Below are 27,223 nucleotides of genomic sequence, written 5' to 3'. Positions count from 1 at the left end.
ATATAAGAATAAATGAAGTGCAACATCTGGTTCACTGCTTGTGTTGCAATGACAGTTGATCTTTGCTTGTGCTTGCTGGAGATAAGACACTTCCACATGCTCATACCAAGTTCAACGACCAGCTCAAAATCACAAGTAACAATGCAAGCATCAGCTGTGCCAGGGAGAGAGGAACGTAACTGAAAGTTACTTAATTCTGATCATACTTCTGTAAGAGAAATTGTGAGTTTGCAGCCTCTTCTCAGCTAGGCCACTATGAACACTGGCCAGTTACAAAAAACCCTTTTTGTGTGTGTTTGTAGGTGTTCTGACTTAGCTGTTTCATGCTTTTAAGGGAAGGAGAGAGGTGAAAGACCATAGGGCTTGAAATGATGCCCATTGTGTGGCGAAAATCTCACACTGATGAATTTTCACCCACTTACCTGTACACCTAAATAGTATGTTGAGGCAGATAAGTGTATCTGCTTTCTAAATCTCACTTCCAGGTAAAGAAAACCAAGTAGCAAATCATGATTTCTGTAATGTGACTGTGAAACCTCAGTGGCATCGTTGTGCCGGAGTCATGCTAAGTGCGTGCTGGTGAGGCTGCTTCTAAGATAGCTCCCAAAATAGGCACTGCAGATGTAACCTGACCCTCTGCTCCCTGCAGAGCCAGCTGCAGGGGAGGAGAGCTGCTCGCTGCACCTCTCTTGTTAGTTGGAGGAGATGACTGTTGACTTCTGATTCCATTGTTGTGCTTTCCAAACTGGTAGCTCCATGGAGATTTGAATCCAGTTCCAAGTGTTCTGGATTCACCTCTGCTGCCGGAAGAGCCCACATTTGGTGAAGGTTCAAGGTTAGATATGTCTGCAGCAGTGCGTAATTGGTAGAGTGTAGTTCAAGCCTGTGCCAAGGTCAGCGCAGGGGGAAGTGACTGTCTGACCTGCCTAAAAGCTGCTGCCAGTGCTTTTAGCCTTTACCCAGTGAGAGCTGACAGAACAGGCAAGACTCCTCTGCTGAGCTAAAGGCTGGTTTGAATTACTTCTACAGCACCATTTGGCTAGTCACCACCGAGAGTTTGGACTGAGGACATCGCCTTTTTATTTTATACTGAACTGCTGTAAAAGTTTTGTTTTCATTAATTTCAAGTGGATCACCATCATTTTCCTGCTTTTTCCTACACAAATCCAGAGCATGGACAAGAATACCACGGAGGCAAAGACAGGAGGAGAGGCATCCTGAGTCCCATCTGCCAAGAGTGCAGGTACCTGCTTCAGACTTATTTATGCCAATCAAGAGGAAACAAGCAGGGCTTCTTGCCCTGCCTTATGCTGCAAGGGGGATCACCCAAACCTCACTTACTGTCCTTGTGATTTCCTGTTATTTCCAGTCTCATTGTTAATGAGTGCTCACCAGGATGGAAAAGACCACTGGTATCATCAGAGTCAGTCCTCCCACTACCATAGGCAAGTACATGTAACAGGCGTGTGGGCATTTTAAGCACCTAGAAGGGCAGCTGTCTTTATAGGTGCAAGAAAGAAGATTAGCCCCAGGATCTGATTCCTGGCTGGCAAGCTTAAGTAGGCTTTATCCCACAAAATGGGAAAAGGCTAGAGGTATGCCTGTGCCTTTCAGGAGAGGGAGTTCCCAAAAAAGGTGGATACAGGTAGTTCCCAAGAAAGAGTAAAGGTTTTCTCTAGCAAGACCAAAGGTGATGGCTGCCAGACCTGAGGGTGATGTTAATGAGGTGGAGTTCTTTGTGGGAGCAGATGTGAAGAGCAGGAGGAGAGATTTTTGCACCACAAGAGCTGTAGTACTGGGGACTTGGAAGGTCTGAGGCATGGCCATGCAACTTTGCACCGCAAGTTTCTTGTCAAAAAATATGCATAAAACATTTCCTTCATACCCCACCAATTTATGTTGTGCCAAAGGTCCTTTCCGGTGCTTTACAACAGACTTCAGGCTTGTAGGAAAAGGCCAAGGAGCCAAAGGATAATGTGTTGTAGACATGTAGACAGAGGAGTAGAAAAGAGAGCAAGGGCACCACCAAGTCTCCAGACTTCTGCTATGGCAAGGAATTTGTTAAATTCACAGCCAGTTTGTAGTGCTTTGTTCTTGTGCCAGTATTGTTTCGCTGCTCTCACAAGACAGGAGGTCCATTCTCTGTGTAACCCTGCTTTCTATCTTCTCCAGAACAGTTTTATTCTTAAGTGTGAGTGCCCAAATCATATCCTGTATTCTGGGGGAAACACCAGAGTTTTTGTATACCTGCATCAGTGCTTCCCTACCTCTAGCAGAGAAATAGTATCTTGCCTAAGGCACCTTCTCCTTTTCTGTGAATGGCTGAAGATTTATCTGTTCTTCAACTGTCTTTTGCATGTCCTAGCTCATTCGACTTTTGACAAATCTGGTCGTAATCCTATGCATGTCTGTCTTTACACCATAGCTATCTTTGCTGACCAGCACTGTTTGCTATTTGTGACTGCTAAGAACCTCTGTAGTGTTTTTTTCACTTATTCAGGCCTAGAGTGCTTCCCAAGAAGATTTATCTCTTGCTTAGAATATGTACCTGGGATAGTTTTCTATACTTTTGATCTAGATATATTCAAAGCTCCCTCCACATACAAGTCTTTCAGCTTTTGAATCTGGGTAAATTCACTAATGAGGTTCCTCAGTTTGACAAATTTTACCCTTCTAAAGCTGAAAAATTTAATTACCAACCTGCTTCTATTTGTTATTCTGTTCTATGGAAACAGTTGCTGAGTACGCAGCCCAATGCTGTTTTGTATGACCAGCTTTTTCTGAGTGTCTTCATTACTGACTAATTTGGGATTGTCTCTTTTTGTCTCGATGACTACTGAGAAGAAATCTGGCCACTATTGTACACATGGCTAGCTGGGCCCAAGTTTATTATTAGAAGCATTTGTTTCCCAGATAGTATCTGGGAAGTTGAAGTTGATCCTGGCACAATTCCCACTAGTGTTTCTATAATAACATTTCAGTGACAGACCTCTTCTTGCACCATTGTATTTTAGCTGATGACAAGAAAGGCCAGGTTTCAATGAGGTGTCCAAATCAAAAGCAACCACCCCCAAAACACAAAGGCTGTGAGCAGGTGGTCTGGGCTGCTGGAAGTGGAGCTTCCTGTTCATGTACAATGGGGAATTTTAAGATTAATAAAATTATGATGACTTAAATGATGGATGGCTTATTTTTTAATAAATTGCAAAGATCACTTGATGTTTTCCAGTTGTGTGGATGAAATGGCTCAACACTAAAATAGAAGAAGAATTGTACTAAGATTACAAATGTCTTGGATATTGGCCTGTTGATCATATTCATGTGGGTCAGGTCTGGCTCCCATTTGGAACAGGAGCGGAATAGTAAAAAACCAAAAGTTTGGTCCATGAGTTATTGCTCTCCCAAGTTGCAGAGACCACGCCAGCCTTTTCTGCCTTAGGGCTGCTCTGTTCAGCCTGGAATGCCATGAAGGGAGTATTCCCTCTCCTGTGCCGACAGCCCTATTTCCTCTGGGTACCTACAGGCGTCTTCTGACCTGATGCAAGTCACCGTTTGGCCCATAGCAATGGTCATTACCTGGCAGAAGTTGCAAGTGGAGAAGTCAGTCATGGGAAGAAATGCATTTAAAATTTTCCTAGATGTTGTACCTACATCCAAGCCTTTGAGTGCAGCTCGAACTCTTAAATATAAGAAACATGCAAAGCACTCTTTCTCAGCCCATGTCTGTCTCTCATTGAAATTAACCTGCTGGTCATGTATGACAAGGCTTCTAGTGGCTTCTGTCATACCATTCCTGAGCTACAGTGGCTCACTTAGCCTTCTCACTCTTCTTCTTGGAGTCTAATCATAGCTATTTGTATCACTTTTATAGTCCATTTTGTGTCCTGTCTGGCTGCACCATATTTTCAAGCACAGGCCCAATCTGAAGAGTACCTGGAGGAAAAAACTGTGCGCCTGTTCCCAGATTTTTGGCTGCTGCAAACCAGTAAAGGAATCTAGGCCAGTTAATAACTGGCCGAAGTAGCGGGCCAGAAGTTTGAAGCTGAAAGATTATGTATCTGAGAGCTGCAGTAGCTGCCTTAGCACTGGTAATAATGACTCTGCTGCACATGTGAAGCCAGCAGGACACAGGGCAGATTCCTGGGGGTCGGGAGGCCAGAATGATAGGCTGTGCAATGGTGAGCCAGAGAGAAGAACACAGCGGTCTTTTTTTATGAAATGCACAGAGAAAGAAACTGGGCATTAAGCTGTGCTTAAAACGGCAAAGGCATCTCACATGCTGGCCTCTCCTTGGAAAGGAGGTAGGGAGCAGTGAGTCCTGGCACGGTACCATGGGAATGACAGAGCTGTCATAAAAGGACAGCAGCTTATGTCAGTCGGCCGAGCGGGTAGGGACCCAGAGCCATGGGCTCAAGGACTTCTTGTTCCCTCTGTGGTCAGAGCCTGTCTGCATTTAGCACCGGGGCTGTGACCTAGCAGCAGACTGCAAACGAAGGTCTCCCGCCACCCCTCTCTCTCAAGCTGTTTACTTCCTCCTGTGCACCACCTCACCTCTCCGTCTCCCAGTCTTGCCCCGTGCCAGATGCCATAGCCGGCATCCTCTGCGGACAGCAGTCTGTTATGTGCCCATCAGCTACAGGCTGGGAAGATGACCACCATGTCCCCATCAGATGGGTAGGAGAGCTGGATCTTGAGAGGTTTGTCTGCTGCCGGAGCAGCAAGCACCAGCTCTTGTCATCTTTCCCTGAGGGAAGGGCTGCTTTTAGTGCTGTGAAGGTTTGGTTTGGGTTACCCTTGGACACGCGCAGGGGTGGAGGCATGCCGGTATACTGGCATTGATTGGAAGCATGGGGGGGACAAGTGAGAAACTTACCTTGAGGTCCACAAGACAGCGTAGTTTAACGGAAACAAGGCAACAAATGGAGGGGAGGAATCTGCAATTTAATGTTGCTCTTCACCCAGTGAAAACCGCTAGCTGCTCAGTACACATTTCCCATAATTTTGCAAACCCTTTCCCCTTTTCCTTCCTGCTGTTTTGCTCACAGTGCTCTGCAAGTGGGTGTGTTTTGACCTATTTCTTCCTCTGCACATGCCTAGTGAATCACGAGAATGGTTAGTGCCTGTTGGATAATGTATTTCTTTATGCGTTTCCAGATGCTCTTATGTGTAGATACATGCCCTGAGGGCTTCATTTTGGTTGGGAAATGGTGCTTCTTAATGTGCTCACTACTTCAGATTGCGCTGAATTGGCTGGCAGGGGGGCTGTCTCAGCCTGCCTGGGTTACGTCCATGGGGGTTCTTGCCATCATATGTTTTGTTTGCTTGTGTCCTCTGTCTCAGATAGAGTACAGGAGCACGGCACAGCCCAGGGCAGGAGAAAGCACTCTGCCCTTCTCAGAAAAAGCAGTCCCTAGGGACCACGAGAGCAGTCACAGCCTAATGTAGCTCTTTGGTTGACCAAATCTTGAAAAAGCGACCTCGAACTAGGTGGGGGTTGCATGCTGCAAACTCATGACAAATGCTGTGGGTTCGGATGAGATGTCCTACAGCAACTAACCAGATTTTTCAGAGCTCCTGGGACAGGCTTTAGCAAGTTGGCTCCTGGCAAAGAGTCTCTGGAGGAAATATCATGCAACCACAAATCGGTGGCTAAACAAGCTACGTGAGGACTGGTGCTTACTACAGCTTGAGCGGTCAGTGCAGTGGAGAGCAGTCCCCCTAGCATCTGGGGCAAGGGGACTGAGAGAAACTCTATGAAACAGAGTTGTGCTGAGACGGGTTTTGAAGCTCAGTAGCAGAATTTAGACATGTGTGGGACTTGGGGCTGTTCTTGTGTCGCGACATGAAGAGGGCTATGATCAGACTCTGGTAGCAGGTAGTAAAGCTGGAAAATGAGCAGAGAAGGGATGCTTTCACAGTCTGTATTTCTATAAATGCATTCATCTCCTAAAGTAGGTAAATACTTACTTAAAAGAAGGGGGGACAGTTCTATTGCATTTTAATTCTAGGACCAGGGGTGTATGATAGACTGCATGGTGAATTGCATACGCAGAGCCTGATCAGTCATCTTGCTTGTTGGATTGTCAGGGAGGAAATCACCTATGTGATGCTGCAACTTTCCATTCTGTTCTCCACAGTTTTGCTTTTCCCATGTTCAACAGTTTTTCCTTCCATTTCCTGTAATTTTTCACTTTGTTTTTCTCTGGTTTTGCAAGCTGGGGTAGAGTCTGGCTGCAATATTTTCTTAGTTCAGTAGCAACTCAGGATGTACATAGTTTCTCCTGGAACTAAAATATGACTCCATTTTATTTTGATTTATTTTAGTTATTGCTTTGCATTTAAAGGTTTCTGTGGCTTTTATGTTTGATTTGGGGAGAGGTTTGTGTCTTGGGAGAGTTGATTTTGAACTGAAATAGCAAAAGAAATCTGTTGACTTTTTGTTTGACTTCCTGCTAGTCATCCTTTTCCAAAGCATTCTGAAGGCTGCTCATTGTTGTCAAATCATTGCTGATACCATTTGTGTGCAGTAGACTATATCCCAGAGATGTCATTCCTTAACTTTCTGCCAAATAAATTCACTGGTGTTGCAGATTAGTTATTAACTTCTTGCTTATGCAGTTTTGAAAACACCTAGGAATGAAACTTTTTTGCACTATATTAAGTGTGCAAATTGCCATTTGAATCCTTGAATTTAGTTTGATATACATAGATGCCAACAAACATGAGCTCTCCTTCTGTTGCTGGTCTTGGACAGCTACAGTTGCCAGAAGAAACTGAAGTGAAATTACATTATTACAACTTAGATTTTTACATTACTTGACCCATGTAGTTAGAATTTGGGATTTTGAAGTTTATGACAGATAGAGATGTATTCAGGTGTCTTAGATACAATTCTTTGTATTTCTCACACCTGCTGCCTTTAATGCAAGGGAATAAAACTGTGAGCAACGGGTCCTCTGTTCACAGCGCTACAACTCCTATGGACTTTGGCTGCAAGTGAGAATGCTTAGCTCTTCCTAGAGCTAGATGCCTTGTGCAAGACTCCCAGAAAATTGACAGGCACGTAACTTACAGCCAGCTGTGAAATCAAATTACTTCTTCTAAGTCATCACATAGTACCACCATAGGAACATCGCACACGTCTAACTAGCTTCCGAGGCGCGTTGGTAGCTTGATTTGGCCTCTCTGAGCCTGTGCCTCAGCCCTGCTAGCAGGACCTTCGTGTTCTGTATCGCTATGCTCTTCAGCCTGCCCAGAGATCCATGCTAGGCTGTTACCAATACCCAGGTTAGCTAGGGCGAAATTAGCTGGCGCCCATGAACTCATGCAGAAAAGATGCAGCTGCAGCACATGCATCCTGTCCGGAACAGAGGCAGGAAGAGCATCCATTTCCTCAAGGTTTGCTACGCGCCTCTGTGGTGAATAGTCCCAGCATCTTGTTCTGCAAAAATCTGGCACATCCTGAGACTAAGTCCATCCTGTAGCCTAAATAAAGGCGAGGCCTTGCAAAATAAAGCAGGGCCAGAACAAAATAATACTGGACTACATAATTTAAGACTGTCATGAAATGTATAAGCAAGGGGACTGAAGTCGCATAACCCATCTTCTGGTATTTCCCAACTTCTGACTGCTTCATTGTGCAACTTTAATGATTTTTTTAATTGATTTTCACTTAGGTGAATCAAAAGGTAAGGACAGAAGAGATACAAGCTAATAAGAAAAAGATATACTGGAGTTCAGTAGACTAATTTTAGAAGGCAGATGATTTAGCTATGTACTTTGAAGCAGCTAGGTTTTGTAAAGGCCAGGATGTGAAGAGTGAAGGCCTGAGGAACGTCATGGGAGAAGGGGCAAAAGGGCGAAGGTATTTTCAGCTCAAGGCAAGGCAAATTACAGAGGACTGAACTTTGGTTCCCATCCCAGAACACACTGAAAGCCATCTCAGCAGGCTACGGAGTGGGGTAGTCCCTTAACAATAGATGTTATAGACAAATAATAGACAAATTTCCTTGCTTTTAATCTGATATTTTTATTACATGTATATATAGGCTGTACAAAACTGCTGCTGGGAACAGACTCCACCTCTGGTCATTCCCAGTGACAGTCACCAAAAAACCCAGGAGCTGCTCTTCCAGTAGAGGAAGCATCTTGTTCTGATACAATGCTAAGCACATGCTGCGAGCTCCCTGAAGCATCATACAGAAAAGCTTCGGATTAGAAGTGGTCAGGATCATAACGTTTGAAACAGGAGAGTGCAATTAAATTATTAACAACCCCTCGTATTTCTTCTAGCATGACAGACTCCTCCGAGCAAAACACATCGCTGATGTAGCACACGATTCTGGACAAACTGATTTTTTCATCCCCTTTATCACTGGCAGAATTATTTATTAGCATTCTTTTCCGATAGTAATGCCCGGTCCCGCGCGGGTGGGTGCTGTAGTTAGGGAAGAAGGTCTTCCAGGAGCCCCAGGACTCTCTCCTGGGCTGGTTCTGCGGGCTGAGGCTTCGCTGCGCCCCCGGCAGCAGCTCTCCAGGGGAGCGGTGCCCCCCCGGAGCGGCTCCCACCGGGGACGGCGGGAAGGGAGAATCCCGCACCTGGAAGAAGTGCTGGGACCTTCAGCTCGCTTGGCTTCCCCCCGCACCGCCCCAGGGGGCAATCAGTTTGTTAGTTAGCTGCTAATTGCTGGAGGCAGAGGAGACGCGGGGAAGCCGCCCGGGGTGGCCTTGTGCTGTGCGGGCCTTCCCCCGCCCCCCCCCGCCCACCTCGCCGGCTGCCGGGGCGGGCGCCCAGGGGGAAGGCTCCGGTCCTCGGCAGGAGGAGGAGGAGGAGGAAGAACAGTAACAGTGGCTGCGGCTCCAGCTGGAAGTCAGTCAGAGAGGATACGCTCGTTGCTGGGGGGCGCGGGGGGGACACACACAGAGCCGCGCTTTAGCTGTCTTCCCGTGAGTGTCCCCTCCCCTTGGAAGGCTTCGGTGTAAGCCTGGAGGAACTTCGGCAGAAGCGAGCCAACGTCTCTGCCTCGGCACCTCTCCGCTTTCCCTTGCAGACGGGGCTCGGCTGACAGAAGCTCTCCCCTTCGTCCTTACCGCAGGCACCGGAGCCGAGCGGCTGCCCGCAGCGGCGGGTCCTGTCCTCGTCCGTCGGCTGATTTAAAGACTAAAGATACTTTAACTGCGCTGCAGAGAGCGGGTAAGTGGATATCCCCGCTCTATGAAGCGCAGCTCCGCGCTGCGTGGGCTGCGAGGATGCGGTGGCTGGGCAGGCCGGGGCTGCCCGCTCCCGGGACGGCCGGCGTGGCTGCCGTGGGGCGGCTTCCCCCCACCGCTCCCTGGCGTTGTTTCAGACGGGAAGGCCTCCGGCCAACTTCGCGTAGAGCCTGTGCGTGCTGCTTTCAGCACTTCTAAACCCTGCTTCGGGTAAGTCCTGGTGGCAGCAGCTGCCAGCAGCGTTGCTACTCAGTGTAAATTGCCGCGTGGTGGAAGGCAGAGCTGGCTGTTCCGACACATCGGCGTGTTCCTGGGTGAAAGCCCTCAAGGAATTGATGGAGCTGCCAGGAGGGACGGAGCCGGCCGCTGCGAGCCCCCTTTGTGGAGAATGCAGTCTGAATCGGCCTGAGAGCTGGTGATAGGAGATGTCCCCCAGACCTTTCCCGGAGTTTCCTGGCAGCTTCCCGCTAAAAAATCATCAGCGTCGCGGTGTAGCGGGGACCCGGTTACCGGTGAGGATGAGCCTGGCAGGAGCTGAAGCTCCCGGGCGGCGTTTGGGTGCCGCGCACAGGCGGCCGGTGCCGGGGGAGCGGCCGGGCCAGGCGCTGCCCGGGGCCGCGTATGGGGCCGGCTGTGGCCCCCGGCCGGAGAAGGGGCCCCCGGCGGGCGGCGGGGGCAGCACGGGGAGCGGGGCCTGTCTCCGACCGCCTCCCCGCCGCGGGGGGCCCGGCGGGCTGCCGGGGGCCGCTGCCCGGCCAGGTAGGCGGCCCAGGGGCTCCGGCGGTGGGGGCGAGGGAAGGAAGGAAGGAAGGAAGGGGCCGTCCCCGTTCCCCCGGCGGCCCCTGCCGGCCGCGGGGCGGGGGAGCCGCTCGCCTCTCCCTGGCCTCCTGGAGCAGCCCCGGGCCGGGGCGCAGGCGGAGCCGGGGCCGGCCCCAGCCCGGCAGTCAGCCGCCCCCGGGCCGCATGCCGCCGCCGAGAGCCGCCCCGCCGCCGCTTCGGGGCCCCCGCGGGCGGTGAGTGGCGGCGGGCCCTGCCGGGAGGGGCGGGGGGGGGGGCTGCGGGGCCGGGCCGGGCAGGGCAGGGGGGAAAGCGGGCCCGTGCGAGCAGGACAGCCCCGCGCCGGGGGAGCTCCTTGGCAGAGCTAGCGGCGGGCGGCAGCGGTCCGTAAATAAAACTTCTGAGGGGAGACTCATGGCTTCTGCTAAGCCGCTTGGGTCTGGTAATCCCAGCGTGTTGCCATGGCTGCCGGTCAGGCGGGTTCCGATAAAGGGCTGCTGTTAGCGGCGGTACCGCAAGGCAGGGACTGCCCGGTGGAAATGCCGCAGGCCTGGGGGGGGGGCCAGCGGCTCTGTGGGTAGGCTCTGCCTTCAGCTGTGCGAATTTTAAACTTGTAGTTTAGGGAAGAAACAAACCCTGTAAGTTTTATGTTCTCTGCTTTTTTTATTTTGAAGTCTTGAGATGATTATTCGGCAGTGGGGGTGGTGTTTCTATTTTAGTTATTGCAGGCTGTGGGATCCGTCCTGCTGTCCTTTCTCAAATTAAAACTTACAGTGAGACGAACAGCTGATCTGTTGGGATTTGTGGCTGTTGCGCTCCTGTTACCCAACTGAAACTTTTTGTTCAGTTTTCTTCAGTTTTTGTCTCTCCACCCACTTCATGCCGAGCTATTCTTACATACAGCATGGCTGTAAAACTGTTTAGGAAGGACAAATTTTGCGATGGGATGAGATTTCTTATTTTAACCTGACAATTCTATCACAGCTGAACTGTGTAAAAATGTTATACATAAAAATATGTAACTTCTTTTGTGGAGAATGCCATGGTGCTAGACTGGTCACTCCTAAACTTAAATTCAGGGAGGGCTAAAAGGAAATGTGTGTGGAGCAAGGTTTCCTACCTATGCATTTCTGAACAGGAAATATTCCCATCTTGTTAGTTCACAGAAGTGATATTTATGAAACTAAAATAACTTTCCTTCCATATGTAGGATTGAACCACCCATATGCTTGTTTTTCTTCCCACCTACCTGCAATAAATCTATGGATGTTTCCAGCTTGATGCAGTACCTGCTGCTTTAGTGTGTGTGTGTCTCTGCTGAACTGAAACAGTCAATTAAGTTACTTTTTAAGCTTATGGCTGTTTATTAAAGCAGCAGTATTAAAGGTGGAGAAGTCCCATGGCCTCCTCGAGGATCTTCCTGGCTGTAGGAGACCTCATCCCAAGGCTCGTGAGATTCCCTGTGTCAAATACCCCTCTGTTCAAAACCAGGAGGAAAGCTTCCCTGTGGAAGCAATTGCCCAACGGAGAAGTGTCCGTGGGAGCAGCTGCAGAGGGTGTAGGCAGGACAGCAAAACCTGAAAGCTGGCAGGAGGATCGCAAGTGCCTGAGTCCTAAGTCATAAAGAAGTGGGGAAATAGGTGAGTTGTGGTGTTTTGGCTAGAGAGGGTGATTGGCGAGACATTATTTTGATATGCACTGTGTGCACTGCTAAATAATGACTTTGGTGATTACACAAGTATGCCTCACTGAGGAGGGAAATACAGGAGCCCACGTGGTGACGGCTCTCATTCACAGTGGCAAGCGCTTGAGATGCTTCTTCACCACATCCTCAGACCTTTGAAAGCTTACAGGCAGAGACAGTTTTGGAGGATTTTGCATGATTGCTTTCTTCCCTGTGTGATCATTTTTGGATAGAAGGTGGCAGGGAGTGGCAATAGTCTTGCTTATGATAGCTTCTTCGTGCCATTAACACTTTTATCCCGGGCTTGCTTTTGCTGTTGGTTTCTGGGCACACCATGATTGGTGCCTTGCAGTAAAGGTTTGATCTATCCTCCTGAGACAGGCTCGGGAAAGTTCTCATAAACCTGGTTTGGCTGATCGGTGGTTTTCCGCTTCTTGCGTGTTCCTTCGTATGCTGCTGGAGGGGTTGGTTCAAGTATTTTGGCCTGAAAGAGGATGCCGTCAGATGGGTCATTTGGAGATAGAACTTGCAAGACCATTGTGAGCCTCCACGAGGTAGTCCACACCATTGATTCAAAGGGAGAGGCTCTTGTTTTCTTCCTCTACAGTATAGCTTGAGCTGTAGCACAGGATCTTGGTTTGTTTTTCTTTGTACCTTAACATTAGGGTCATTTTACTTACAAGCATGAAAGGTTTTTCTTACTGTTTTTATGCGAGATACGCGGCTGTAACTCCCTAGTTAAGTGCATTTTTAGGAGTGAGCTCAAGATTACTTGAAATATCTCTTTTTACAGACAGCTTTCCTTACAGATGCTTGCACTGTTTTAGGTAAATCGGTTGAAATGTGTGCTGTGCATTTGAGAGGAGTTTAATTATCAAGCTTATGACAACTCATTTGTCACTTCTTTGAATAATCTGTCCAGCAAATTCTCTAGCCTTATAGAGAAGTAAATAATGTTGGGAAGTTAATTTATGGGGTAACTGAGTATACAGGCTTTTTTAGTTTCTATTTTCTACCATCTACTTACTCAAAGGACAAAGAGCTTTGCAGCAGAATAAAGAAACTACTGGACTTCCCCATTAATCCAGTTTATTCTACTTCCATTTTTGCTCTGTTACGTATGACTGCTCCTGTACCTGTTCATAGTCTTCAAGGGAAATTAAAGTAAGACTTCTTTTGACGTTTTGGTTTTTTTTTGGATGGGGTGGCTCTCTAGTGTTCAGTCAGTCGTTCTGTGGTCTACAAGGCAGAAGTGAAGCCTTGATAGCTCAAGATACACCCTTTACAGCACTGCCCCAGAGTAAGCAAAATTGAAGTGTCCCCCAGGTACTACCCAAAGTTTGCATGTAACTGTTCAGCATTGCCTTTGCTCCCAGCCCTGGCAGCAGCTGTAAAGCTGGAGTACATTATGCTAGAGCTCTTCTTTACATTCTAGGCTTCGTGGGGAGCCAGGAGGAGCAAGGCGAAAACTTGAATAGCCCCTCTGCTTGCCCTGGCTGGGAAGGGAAGGCTGGAAAACTTGAGGAGCCACAAAGCTGATCCTGCTTCTTGCTAGGAGGGCAGGAATCGAGTAATCAACAAACTGGTTTTAAGAGCAGACAGGAATGAAATGAAGTTCAGACTTAATCATTGAAGGTCTTGTTAACATCTGTTGATTTACAGTGCAAGTTTCCATTCCCCTAGCAGGAATATTGCATTCCTTTTGTCTGCTAGCCAGTAGGAAACTGGTTGTTAGGTGGGTGGCCAGTAGTCTTAGATTTCCACAGACTCTTCAACTCACTTTTAAAAGAACAGTTCCTAGCCCTTCTGAGCACAGGTCGGAAACACTAAAATAAGGATCAGCTGCTCAGAAAAGCTCTTTGTTAGACTAGATCTGCAGACTGACCCTTCTGCAGCGCAGCAATGACCAGCTGCTGCTTTCTTTCATTACTGCTCTTCAGAGTCCTGTGGCCAGCAGTGAAATGAGAACAATGTGAAGGGTGCACCGTTGGCTTACCCGGATACTTAGCAGAGGCAGGCAGTGGAAATATGCATATGTAATGACCTTTTAATAGTCAATACAAAATGTGTGTGTGTATAAAATGCAAATAATACTGCATGTGGGAGGAGTCATCCCTGTCCCAGGATTAGAAAGGAATTGAAGCTGTGTTTTTGCCATTACCTTTTTTCTTTTCTCCAGTGCAGTTGTTGGTTGGCGTAGCTCCCTCCTGGGCAGCTAATTTTTGCAGGTGTGTTGCGCTGACACAGTTTTTTGGCTACACAATGACCTGTGTGGGAGAAATGATCTGTTTGGGGAGAGGAGCATACAAACATCCTAGCATAACACAAGGGACAGTGCAGGGAAGGAACTTGTGGGCTTTCCTCCCTGCAAAGAGGAGAGGGGAAGCTTGCTGCTTAAGAGCTGTTGCTGAATGCCAACCTTATTCATCTTTTGGCAGTCAAAATAGGTATTTCCTGTTTCTTTGAAGTTCTTGAACCTGCCTGTCTACGTGCTCCACCAGTGTCAGGTCTGAGCACCCTGGAAACATTATCACCTCCATCTTCACAGTGCTTCAGGTAGTTTGATGTCAATGTGTGGGATTGAGACCAGGAGGAGGGTTAGTGGTGTAGATGGGAGATACCCTGTAAGGTTTGTTTGAATATCACATTTGCACAAGATTAAATGGAGCCATAATATTAAACCCACTTGATGAAGCACCAGAGCAAGTTAGGATTTGTCCATATTGGTGAATGTGTACAAGGCTTGCTAGCATGTGGTAGCTAGTCTTGATCGTGCTGCCCCTTGTGTAGGCAAGTTACTGCCTTCTCATTCGGTTGGCTGGGAAGAGTCTGTTTTTTGCTGGACACAGTTGAGGGAAAACTACAGCTAGCTCTGTTTGCCTAAATGTTTTGCAATATTTAATGAGACAGGATGACTGTTACTTGCCTCAGCTGAGAGTCTGGAAGGCTATATAAGGCTATCCTTTCCCCCTCAATTTTATAACCACCCGTGGCAGTTTTAATTCGCTGTTCTCAAAAAGTTGAAGTCCTCAGAACTGTGTCCGTAGTGAAGCTGTCTGTGGTTTGGTGGCTCTGATGTAGCGGCACTACTTCGGTCTCTGGTGGGTTTCCTGTCCTTTTCCTGCCCTGGTTCCCACCTGTAGATGTTGGCAGGTCTATAAAAGGATGCTAAAAGGAGTAGGCAGGGAATTGATCCTCCAACTCTTGTACTAAACAATTGTAGGTGCTGCAAGGGGAATGTGTGGACAAGGGAACTGACCACAAAGTGTCCACAATGTGTTGTCCCTAAATAGCATCTCCCTCTGTCACTGTTGGAGCAGACTGGTGGGCTAGGTGGATGTTGGTCTGACAGAGCAGAGTGTTTCTTGTGCCTGTGTTGCTCGCCTCGTGCGGTGGAGCACAGGCCAGGTGTGTAAACTGGGTTTTGAGTAGCCAGATGGTTAAAATACTGGTCAGTGTAAATACCATTTGTACACTTTCTCAAGATTGACTGCCTTTTCTTGCAAAGCATGTTAAGGCAATACTGTTACTGCATTCGCACTGGAGCAACTTGAATGGAATAGCTATTTTCATTCTTTCTTTCTTCTGTGCTAATGGCATGCCGTAATTTGTTTTCAACTTGGGACATGGGTTCTTAGATGGTTTAGCCTCAAACCTTAGGTGTTGTGTTAGTTTAAAGATTTCTATTCTAAATTGAGAATGTTCTTCAGAGCTTTTTGGAAAGAACGGTGAAGTGCAATAGAATACGCATCTCATTTGTCAGATTTCACAGAGAGTGTTTCCTGTAATAAATACTGTCTGGTGTCAGAGTGACTTTTTTTGAAGCTGGGTGGCTGAAGTCAGCTAACACTTTATCTATTAAATGACTGAAAAGGATATTTAAAATGTTTAACTTCAGGCAACTGTTTTGGGAAATTTGAATGCTTATATGTTTGTGCAAGGCTTTTCAAAATTTTAGCACTTTTTTAATGGCCAGAGGCTCTTACAATATCTCTGCCACACAATTCTGTGACAAGCAGGTATAATTAAACCAAGTTTCTGATGTCTTGCTGTGTGTAGACTTTCTGATCTCTAGTGAAAGATGAGCTTACAGGGTTTCTTTGTTCTGCCTAACTGCCTGTTTATTTTTGCAAAACTGACGGAGGAACACATTAAGCTTCTAATCTCCTGTCAAATTTGGCTGAAATTCCGGAGGGAAGGAAGGAAAATGCTTGCACGCATGCATACAGGGTATGACTGCGTAAATCTCATTTCATGCTATGAACACATGCGCTATAGCAGAACAAAAAGCCTTTTACTGTACTGCATTTCATGCTCTAATGGAGTTCTGCATCATCTGGGGCACGAATAGCATTCTGATAGGAAATGGTGATGCTGGAGGCTGAGCTGGATTTGGTGTGGTCAGGGTAGCAAGGAAAAGATGTCAGCAGGCAACGTAGCAGGTCCCACTTACAGTGTATCTTGCTCTAGAGGACTGCCAGTTTTATCCTGAAGCAAATACCAGACTTGGTGTTTCACCCCTGCTGCAGCGTGGGCCAGCTTGGTTATGGCAGAGCTGATGGGTGCCACGAAAGAAGTCAGTCACCCCGCTGTGACTCATGGGAGGGTAAAGCCCCATGTTGTCTTAGGGCTTACCCACTACTCTTTTATCTTCAGAAGAGATACATGAACATACAGCTCCAGGCAAACCTGACCTTCTGCAATGACCAGGTAGGGGAGGACAGCTAATTGTTTAAAAATACTACAGTCCTGAAGGAACTCCTGTTCATTTTGCAGTAGCATTTAAGGACTGTTGAAACAGAATCGAACAGCAAAAGTAGACACTGTTTCACCTACAGCAAACCCGACTTGGCTTAAAGTAACAAGTAAAAATGGTGGAGGGAGCTGATGATGGCTAACAGAAGGTAGTATGTGAAGCCATCACTGCAGCAGGGACTGGGCAGCCTGTCGGTGGCCTTCCTCCCTGTGGGGAGGCTGCCCGCACGCTCTCAGCCGGGCAACCCCAGCCAGGGGGCTGTGGGACCATCGAAGAGGATGCATGGGGTAGGGTGAAATGCACCTTTGGCTCCGCTCAGACTGTCCTTTTCAAAAAAACAAACCCTCCCCCAACAGTGACACATCAGTTTTCCGTTTTGGGGAGGAAGTAGGTTGTGTTTAACCTTCGTCGAGGACTGAGGTCTGAAAATCTTGAATGGACATCTCTGTGTAGCACTGAGAAAAGCATATAAGCTTTCCCAGCATTCCCTACTGACTAATTTAGGCAGCTCTCCTTCCAGACAGATGGCAGTTGGAGATTACCATTGGAGATAATTACCTTTCCTCGTGTATGGGTAAGGAAACTAAGGTGCATAATTCAGGGCTACGAACTCCACTACAGGATGAATAACCCCTAAAAGTTAGCACTGCAATACAGGCTGTTGTAGTGTCATGTTATAGCTCTCTATACACAGAAATATGTAAATGAACTTGTGCAAACTTTTCCATAAGGAGCTGAGTTCACTTACAACAGCTAACAGTTGCTCCGTGAAGAATTCTAGTTCTGGTTTTATGTCTTTTGGCCTGCTCCTTTCTCCTGGGTTTTTATTGTGAATTAGATTTCAGCTTTGTCTAAGGAAACACACAATTAATGATACTCTGAATGCTGAAGTCGGATACACCTACATCTTTGTTCCCCTTGGAAAGCTCATTACCTTACAAATATTTTTTTTATTTTTTGAACACATGTAGACTTACTGGCAATCTTTCTCGTTCAGAAAACATGTCAGTTAGGACTTTACGCGCTGCATTAAATGTTCTTCAGGACTACATTTTTCAACTATGCTATGTACCTCATAGCTCTCAAAATCGTCAGGATAAGTAGTGTTTGGATATTGTATGTGGTAGTTTTTCCTATATTCACATTTAAGAAATGGAACAAAGCACTAAAAGCCTTTAGGGAATTGGATGCAGGCTCTGCTGCAACCTGTACAACAGTTCTTTGTTAGCTCAAAAACACTCTTATGTCCACAAAGCATTCTTATAATTATGAAGTTGTTCTTTAGAGCTTTTCATATGGTGGTGGTTGTTTTAAATATTTTTTGAGCTTTAGTGCTAAGAAAACAAAGCTGCATATAAAGAAGGATTTTGAAAACAGCCTTGATGTTTACAATGTCTGAACTTTTCCAGTTTGGCACAGTCAGTTTAGGTTTAGCTTTCTTACAGAAGTTAGCAGTTAAGGTGTGTATTCTGATTTAATCTGCAAGATCCAAAGGCAATGTGAATGTATTCATTGCAATGCTGAATTGAGAGCACTGGAAGCGCTCAGAGAAGCTGTTCACACTGCTGGTGTCCTGCAGCTTTCTCCTGAGCTGGCAGGACCACTGCCCTGGGAAACTTCCAAGACGTAGTAGTAGTGTGGGGTAGGTGCTACCACTTATCTCCATTTTCCTCCCTCCCTGAATTAATTTAGCTTTACACTTTTCACTGACTTGTTTTGCTGCATTCCTGAGAATCCCAGAGCTCTCTGTTGGTACACCTGCATCGCAGCAGATTGACTTGCAGAATCTTCTGTTGGGGTAAATTCAATCTCAAACAGTTTAGGGGGTTTGGGGTCTTTTGGTAGTTTTGGGTCTTTCGGTAGTTTGGCTTTTTTTAACAGTTGAGGGAAGATAGGGAGCAACATATCAAAATCAGGGAACATAGTAAGTTTGGGGCTCTGACTACAGACATGCTTTGCATGTGGTTTAAATGAAAATTAAACTGTTCAGTTTTGTGTGCTGAGAGGAGTATGTTCACATGTATTTGCAGGGCCTCTTAATCCACACAAATCTGTATAATGTAATTTGTTGTTTTTTGAAATACGGGGGCGATAAAAATGCCAGTAAAAAGAGCTGTGGCATGAGGTGATGGTGGTCTATGCATATTTGGACTTAATCAAGACTAGGGCTTGCAAATGCTACTGTGGAAACTAGGCAGACAAAAAGCACCTGTGTCTCTTTAGGGACAGATTCTGACACCAGTACAGATCAGGACTTATACTGTTAATGACTAAGCAAGAAATTAGTCTGATTTACTTGGGACTCACTGTTGGTGTAGATGGGGAGCATTTAATTCTCCAGGTGCTGGTAGTGAAGCAAGTAAATTAGCCCCTTCAGTTATCTTTTTTAAAAAAAAACAACCAAAAAACCCCCACCACCATCCTTGAGAGCCCTAATTTTGCTTGGGAGTGTTTGGCTGTTTTGTGGTTGGTTTTTTTTTTGTGTGTGATATATTTTAGCCTAGGGTTGAGATTATTCTGTATTTTCCCGAAGCTGACTGGTAGATTTAGTTTCGTGATTCCCAGCCATTTTTGTGAGAGCTGAAGTTAAATCAGTAGATCCAAATCAGCCAGAGCTGGATGTTTTAGATATCCTAGGCATTATTAGAAGACAAAGTGTGCCTTGTTTTAAGGTGAACTTAATGCTGTAGTGAAAGTGCATGTAGAATACGGATTAAAATCTCTGGTTGGACCTTTAATTATTTAGATTGATGATGGTTTCTGCAGGGGAAAACTGGTGAGCTGATGTGGTTTGTAACTGAACTGTTTTGAAACCTGACTAATTTGGCTATTTCCAGCCTTTTCTCCTTCCACTCTTTTCCATCTCTTCTCTGGTAAACTTAAGATTGTTTGTTTGACCTAGAGCCTCTGACTCTGGAGACACTCATGGACAAAGAACAGTGGGTGTGAATGAGTAACTGATGTTGCAGTGGGATGTATATCTTGATATTAATCGTTTTCTGTTTTCTCAAGTCTTGTGTAGTATGCCTGTTGTCTTTGTTGTTTAAAAGGAAGTGAAGAAGCAAAACACTTAAAACCATGATGCTCTGTTTCTTTGGGAAGAGCAGCGCTCTCAAGTTGACAGAAACCTTTTCAGTTATGCAAGTCAAGGTGGGAGTCCCTTCCAACCCAAACTATTCTATGATTCTAGGAGGAGAAAATGACTTGAACTCTGACCCCCAGAGCATGTTGCATGGCTTGTTTATACTCCAGTCTTTCTGGAAGAAGAGCTGAAGGGAGAGGGGAAACAGAGGCTGAGAAGGAAGTGTTGTCACCACAGTATGCAGGAGGAGCTGCGTGGATTTATAGCACCTGTTCTCTGTGTATTTTTTCCTGTCGTGTATTATACCGATACCTATGATGTGTAATTTATAAATAGCAGCCTAGCTTAGGCTGGCTAAAGCTTTAAAGGTTAATCTGGGAGAGTACAACAGGGCTGGAAGAAATCTTTCAGCTAAGGCTGCGTTTCTGAATTTGTGGGTTTTTTTTTTTTTTATAATTTAAGATTGTAGTTACAGATGGATTTCTGGTATTTGTTTAAAGCTTTGGGAGTTGAGGAAGCAGAGCGATCTGTGCTCAGCTCAATGGTTGCTTTGGACTTTGCATGCACATTTAGCTTTTGACTGAATCCAAAGTAGCTGTTTTTGTACTGCACTGCATCTCTGTGGCTAGTGGGCATGGCAGTAACTGCTGTTCTGGGTTCACATGCACTGGAGGAAGAAAGGAGAAAAAAAAATAGCAGTGAAGCGTGTTGAGGGGAGGCCTGAGGAGGGTGAGGACACAGAAAGCATATGGAAACATCTGTTCCACACTTCTTGCACCTTTGCATAAATCGGCCACTTCCTTCTAGTCCTCATCTCAAGGCACAAAAGCAGGCAAGAAGCTGGGGCTGTGGACTTGATCTTTTTCTTGATCAGAATTATAGGCAAGGTTTCTGGAAATCTGTGATACTTAGTAAGCACCAGTTAGGTGAGAAACCAATAGGTATTGTTCCTCTTCCCCTCAAAGCCACGAGTCAGATTTGGATCTTCTCAGGGCTGACTCTTAAACTCAAGTTAGCAGTGTTTAACTGTGCTACAAAAAGTGTGTCCATTATTGGAATGAGCCCCAAATAATTTTGGAACATTAGGGAATATTGTTGGAGGGAATAAAATGATTAAAAACAACATTCACCAGCTGAGAAAGATCACACCAACTATCTCTTTTGTGCTTGCAGTGTTTACACCACGCAATGGAGCACGCTGTCACCTTGAGCTGGCGCCAGGCATCCACGTTGCACTGTGATAATCTGAGCCAAAATATTAGCTCAGATCTCAGGGGTGGAATAGCAGCCCTGTAATAGCCCCATACTGGAGGTAACATTCTGCCTCTCAGCAGGGCTAACTCAGCATCAGACACCGAATACTGCTCCTCTTTGAGGACCATTTCAGTGATACCTAATGCCCGTGCTCCACTCCGTTTTGCTCACTGGAGTTTTCTGGCAGGATGCACTGGCTGATGCTTTGTATACCTGTTTTTCATGCACGGAGCTAGTATTTGGTGTCAGTATAAGTGACATTGTTTTGCATTGGTAGGCCTGAAAGTGATATCGCTGTGCAACAGTGCACATCGTTGATTGTGGTACCTCTGAGAACAGAATCACAGCAGTTTTTTGCAGCCAAGAGGGGGACTGTTTCAGTAAGCTTTAAAAACCTTGTAGTTACTTGACCTATGCTTGTACATGTGTCTTCTTGCTGTCCAAGAAACAGTCTGAGTGTGTGCAACCTGTCATTTTCTCTGGCCCTTTCATTTTTTCCTATTCCTGCCCTACCACTGTGTGGCACAGGTAAAAGCTCCTGGGTGCCCAGGCAGAGGGAGGGAAGAGGAGTGAAAAAGGAGCTACGCCACTGAACAGATGATACTGCACTAGATAAAAAGGAGGTAAGAACAAGAGAATCTGAGCATAGTGGTAAGATTGTAAGAGTAAATCAGGACCTTCTGGCTTTTGCCAGACTCTCCCTGTTGCCAGCACGTCTTCCTGGAAGGTGACAAACTCATGCTTTTCAGATCTTGCCTGAAATGTTGAAGGGTTTAGGCTTAGCTAAAACAAGCCACCATACCTGATTTCTTGCATTTAAAGGCGGTCATGGGAATGAGGTGAGAGCGCTGGGCTGGAGATGGAGGTTTGGAGTGGTGTAGGTACTGCGCTGCCTGTTATGCCCAAGGCACAGATAAATTGTACTTGTTCCCAGGCCTGCCTGAAGCTTTCTGGAAGGGAGCTAACCTCCCTCTTCCAGCTGTCCTGTCAAGGTAAATTAGGATTGCAAGGGATGAAAATACAATAGATTTGACTGGACTCAGATTCTTTATCAGTACCGTTTAGCTGAAGAATATGCCTGTGTGGGAAGAGTTTCTGAGCTTATACGTAGGACCGAAGAGTCACACAAGTGCAAAAGTCATGCAGAGATCTCCTTGGAGATTTTGGACAGAAGCAAACTCAAATGGCAACTGTCAATGAAAAACACTGATTAAGGTGCTTTTCTCCCTTGCTTGACCCAGCTAGCGGGCATGTTCTGGTGAGGAGCAAAATACTGGTGTCTGTACTTGAAAGGCAAGAATAGAATAAAATAATCATGAATTGTCCACAAAATGATAAATATATTACTGTCTCTTGTGGCACAGAAACAGGTTTCACCATTAGCAGGATGACGAACGGGAGGAAGGCAAGAACTTGGGTCCTAAACCCGATCTGTTAACTCTTGCAGCCTGTCCTGAATTAGTGTGCAACCGTGCAGAAGGTCAGAGGTGGACACAGCTCTAGTCTGCACCTCTCCCCAGTAAATTAATGTCAGCAGAGACTACATTTCTGGCTGTTATAGCTAATAAAGAACAAGGGGTGGCTGAATCTACTAAACATCAGTACTACTGTGATACTAAATCTACTGGACATCACTGCTTGATGTTGAGTACTTGGAGAAAAGACTATATTGCCATTTCTCTTCAGGTCTTCTGCAGTAGTTGGAGAACAGGGAAATCTTAGGGGAAACTTTCAAGACCTTCCTTAACTTTGCAAAAAGGCAGTCTTCCTCCATACACAGTTTCTGTTTGTTATCAGGGCTGCTGTGAAAGTACATGGCTAGTTCGGTGCGCTGTTGGAGGGGAAGAAGTCTCCGTTTTTCATAAGCAGTAGAGGAGGAGTTTGCTGACTATGCCCTCATTTTTGGAAGAGATTAGTGCAGAAGGAGCCTGAAAATGTCTTATCTTCCAGTGCAGAAGTCTTTAACTGCTGGTAAAGATCGCATGTGTGGTGTGATAGTGGAAATCCCCAGTGCATTTTGACACAGTAAAACCTTAATTTTTTTGGTGTCATGGTTTGTGCGGGACTTCAGGAACAGGAATAACTGCTTTAGTTTTGTGTGGGGCTGGGCAGGTTAGCAAGAATCTCTTCCAGTTAAGATACTGTTAAACTTCTCGCTTCGAAACCAGGTCACTGTTGTAGGAGAGTTAGAAATGTAGTTTTAGTTCAGGGCCACTTTGTTAGGATAATCCAGTATAGCTACCTTCCTCATTTAAACTTAGTATTTCTGAGGACTTCTGTTTCTTAAACTAAAATCGAAAGCGTTGGAAATGATGAAAAATTGAGGGCTGTGTGTGTGGGAAGGCGCTAGACTGACTCAGCCACTTCAGTACCTTTAAGACTTTGCTGCAGTGCCATTATATTGGCCGCTACAGCGTTTCCTTCCAAGAGGGCAAGAGTTAATTAACTATGCATGTACTTAGACAAAGAACTGGAGGATTTAGTTATGAATAGTGCATAGACTTGGCAGAAGAAATATATAGATATATGCCATAATGTGCTCACGTTTTGGCAGCTTGAGACAAATGAGGACATGAGAAAACTCCCTCCTTGGTCGTCCTGCTGCTGCGTAGTTGTTACACCAGGTACGCTCTACATCCTGACCGAAAGGAAGCAATGCTGCAGGACCGGTGGTCACAAGCAGGCCTGCAAAATACTGACTACATCTTAAAAATCCTGATATTTCTTTTTAAACTTTAGTAGGTTTTTATGTGCTTTTTCCCCTGTCCTTTTAAATTTCAAGGTCTGCTCAAAGCACATTTTCAAGCTCACTTCCCTTCCTCCCCCACAGCTACAAGGGCTAGGAATTTGAGGTCTGAGTGAGCTGAAATTTTCATGCTGTCAGTTAATTGCAGCAGCAAGAAGTTAAACTGTCACAAGACTAGGTATGGAGCTACAATTCTTTTAAGATGAGTAGTATTTAATTTAGTCGTAATCACTTCTTAGTTAAATGTTTATTATTTACTTTAGTAGTAGTCAAAGGTGCTTTACAAAATAAGTGGGACAGACAGAAAAGCCTCCTGCATTGTATTATTAACAACCTAATTTTAACCAAGAAAAATAAAAGGAAGGTTTGACCGTTACAAAAAAAGCGTGATTCCTGCGTGATTATTTTATTCTGTGGCATGGCTGCATCAACTGCATATGCAAGTTGAAAGATAAACAGAAGCTATGAGATAGTGGGTCATATCAGATACCACTCTTACTGAAGTAGCAGAGTGAGGACTAATTGCAAGTAAAGATTCAGCTCTGATGAGGATGTTGGTTCCACACTTCCACCAAGGGAAATAAAATTTAGCCTCTGGGCTTGTATGGCTGATTTATCGTATAGCCAAATGCGTCTCTGTGATGGGTTGGTGGGAGCTGGAGAGGACCAGTCTGTCCATAGGAGATGCAGGCTGATCTCTGAGAGCTCTTAATACTGTAACAGAGTCTGTCTTGTCTAATGCTGTAATTGTGGCTCTGCCTTGGCAGGGGTGGGGAGTTGAACAGTGGAAGTTAGCTTAGATTCTATTTAAAAATGCCCATCAATCTTTCTGTAACATTTATGCATCTAGTTACTTTCTTACTTTCAGCAAATTGACCAGCTAATGCCATGAACGTTGGGCGCTGGCATGCTGGGTTCCTCATCCCTTTCATTGTGTGGATCACTGTGGGCTTTTTAGAAAGAGGAGGGAATTGAACAGCTGAGTTCCAGCTTTGTCCTCCTTGTTTTGCTTAACTCTGACTGACCTTGACCTAAGGGCACCGTGATATCTGTCAGTGGGGTTGATGGGCTTAAATCAAGATGCCAGGTCTTGTGATAAAAAAGCTGGAACATGACTGTCATTTTACATCTGAGCTGTGTCTTCTTGATTGCCTGTTTTCTTGCATCTCCGACTATGGGAATTTCCTAGTGCAATATTTGCATCGTAGGAGTTTATTTTCTTTTGATTAACTTTCTGTAATACTCAGCTATTTTAAAACAGGAAGGGAGAGCTGAAAAATGCTGTCGCCATTAAAAATACACCCAGAATAATTTCTTCTGTAAACAAGGCAATGGTTCTGTTTACTAAAACAGGTTAAGAAAGTCTTCACTAAAAGGACAGTCTTTCTTGACTGCAGAACTTTATTTTCAAAGTGCTGAATAAAGCCAGACACTGGGGGATGGGATGCGGAGAAGACGCTTGTATAATTAAAGACCATTTTGTGTTCCGGAGAGCTGAATTCGGTACAGCCTTAATGATGCTACATTCTTGTGTGTGCCAGGCTGAATGTCCTACGTAAGATACTGAAAGTTGTTACAGGTTCCTTATGATCCTCTTTGAAGAACGATGTTGACTTACTTCTCTTGTTGTAATGAATTTTTTGCAGGCTGTATAAATATCTTTGTAAATATTTTACATACAGAACAAGGTTTTTTCTCTGTGAATAGTGCTATTATGAATAAAATTTTTGTTTTTGAAAGACCCTTTATGGGCAGCTTTGCCTTGTCTTTTCTCTGTTTTGTAGTTTGGTCTGACTCTTCCCCGAGGTTCTCATTTACATTGAATTCGGCAAAATCAGTTGTTAATTTAGCAACTTTATCTGAAGAGCTGTTCATTGTGTTCTGTTGTTTAACTGATGTTTGCATTGATTGAATCGGGGAGTAAAAAGTAAACAGTTGATTTCCACTTTAGTGGGATATTTTAGCAAACTTTTGCAAAGCAGTAGGGGGTAAAAAATACTGACAACGAAGGGCAAAAAAACCCCCCAAAGAGTGCAGTATCTTTTTGAAGTAAATGAGTCAATTGCTGTTAATGACAGTTCACTGAACCCAGTAGGTGACTTTTCTTGTAATTTTCTTGCAGTTTTAGGGAAAGACTCTTCCAAACTTATTGTGATAACTCAGGGTTTGCTCAAGAAGTTAAGACTCACTGTCAAAAAAATTGGCAGTGACTCTTCAAGAAGAGTCAAGGGAGTTGGAGCTGTAAGGGAGGCAGTGTTACTGCCCAACAAGGGCTGAAAGGTTGAAAGTGCAGCAGCTGCAGCCTGTGAGTATATCCTGCAGAAAAGAGCAGTACAGCCTGAAGAATATGGGTAAGGTTGATTGATTATAGCTTGTTCATTGTATGGCTTTGTTTCTGGCAGATGCTGTTATAAAACCCTGTCTCTGACCTTACAGTTAAACTCCTGTGGAGGATAATGGGGGGCGCTGGGGAATAAATAAGGAAGTGGTGACTTGTTGCATTCAAGTCATTGTAATAAATAATTCACTGTTAAATATCTCTTCAGTGTTGAAGCTATGTGAGAGACAGTAGTTTGCTTCTCAATTTCTAATAACAAAATGCAGCTCTCCCTTGTAGTTTCTTGGCTTGTAATAAAAGGTATGAAGTTAAGATGTTACTAGCATAAAGCATATTGCTGCAAATCAGTTGAACTGTATCTACCTTGAGTTTGATTGCCTTGGGACTGTTAAACACAGTTTTAAAATAAGAGCAACTTTTAAATATTCTGAAAAGCAACATGGAATTTAAGAAAAGAAAATTAAAAAATGCAGCAGTGTGTTTGGATGTGGCTTATTTTTGCTAGACAGCTGTTTGTTACCTTCACTTTAAAATACAGATGTGCAAGTAGATGTTTATGCATTGTGTGCATTGAACCCGCTTACCATGATAGAGGCAGAAGTGAATGTAGTAGAAGGATATAGCTCTGGGGTAAATCTCCAGAGTTACTTGTGGCTGGAATGGCTATTTTGGACTTTCAGAAGATTAAGCAACACCAGCTCATTCATAGCTACTGAACAGGCAGCTCAGTGTGTTAGATGTGAGCAATGCAGAACTTGCTTTTCACTCAACATGTCTTGCCATATATATGAGGTTCTGATGTTTCTCTGGTTTTCTTTTATTAGACTGTGCAGTGAGGTGAAAAATCCATTTGAAAAATGAGCACTTTCTCTGTTATTTCTCCATAACTTAGGAAGTTCCACAGATTGGGTCCTAATTTCTCTTCTTCGCTTTGCGATGTGCTAAAATACCATTTTTCTGTCACTTGAGCAATGAAGCCTGGCCTGTGTCAGGAGCTGGAATCTGTGCAGGGCATGAGGGCGTAAGCAGGCAGCTTCAGTGCAGCTTTAAATGTCCAAACCCAGACTTTAAGAATATTCAATGATCCTAAAAAAACCCACTAGCACTTTGTGGCGGCTCATACCCTGTTCTGCTTCATCGGCATCAGCCTGTCTGCCTCCTGCAAAGTGCCGATGCTTGTTTAACTGTGTAATTGTGGAAACTGATAGTGGGTGGCGCAAGAAAGAGGAGACGCGCAGGTAACCTGTAAAGCCCAGCTTCTGATCCAGGAGGCTGGTTTCTTTGGGCTGCCAGTGGACACAAAGGAGCTCCTACTCTGACATGCTTCTGGAAGAGCCCATCTTCCTTTTGTGTCTTCAGAGAGAACCTAGAGTGAG

General features: G+C 45.3%; 1 protein-coding gene across 7 annotated transcripts in view; it reads left to right on the top strand.

Annotated features, from left to right (window-relative positions):
• Positions 1 to 949: 949 nt before the first annotated feature.
• The window catches only part of ST3GAL6 (ST3 beta-galactoside alpha-2,3-sialyltransferase 6), a 53,444-nt gene continuing 27,170 nt past the window's right edge, over positions 950 to 27,223 (top strand). Inside the window, exons 1-2 of one of the 7 annotated variants that reach the window (XM_075436292.1) lie at positions 8,846 to 8,946; positions 9,096 to 9,193. Coding sequence is in view for 1 of the 7 variants with exons in the window: in XM_075436242.1 (XP_075292357.1) it covers positions 25,857 to 25,860 (4 nt within the window). In the remaining 6 variants the exon portion in view is untranslated. Of the gene's footprint in view, positions 1,244 to 8,845; positions 8,947 to 9,050; positions 9,194 to 9,669; positions 9,723 to 10,145; positions 10,224 to 21,291; positions 21,387 to 25,843; positions 25,861 to 27,223 lie in introns of those variants that run through there. The other 6 variants (XM_075436284.1, XM_075436268.1, XM_075436250.1 and 3 more) reach the window with 6 other exon arrangements.

Source organism: Opisthocomus hoazin, chromosome 1 (genome assembly GCF_030867145.1).
Source record: "Opisthocomus hoazin isolate bOpiHoa1 chromosome 1, bOpiHoa1.hap1, whole genome shotgun sequence".
Lineage (NCBI taxonomy): Eukaryota > Metazoa > Chordata > Aves > Opisthocomiformes > Opisthocomidae > Opisthocomus > Opisthocomus hoazin.
The sequence above is the reverse complement of the archived record's forward strand: the minus strand, read 5'-3'. Positions and strand labels throughout refer to the sequence as shown.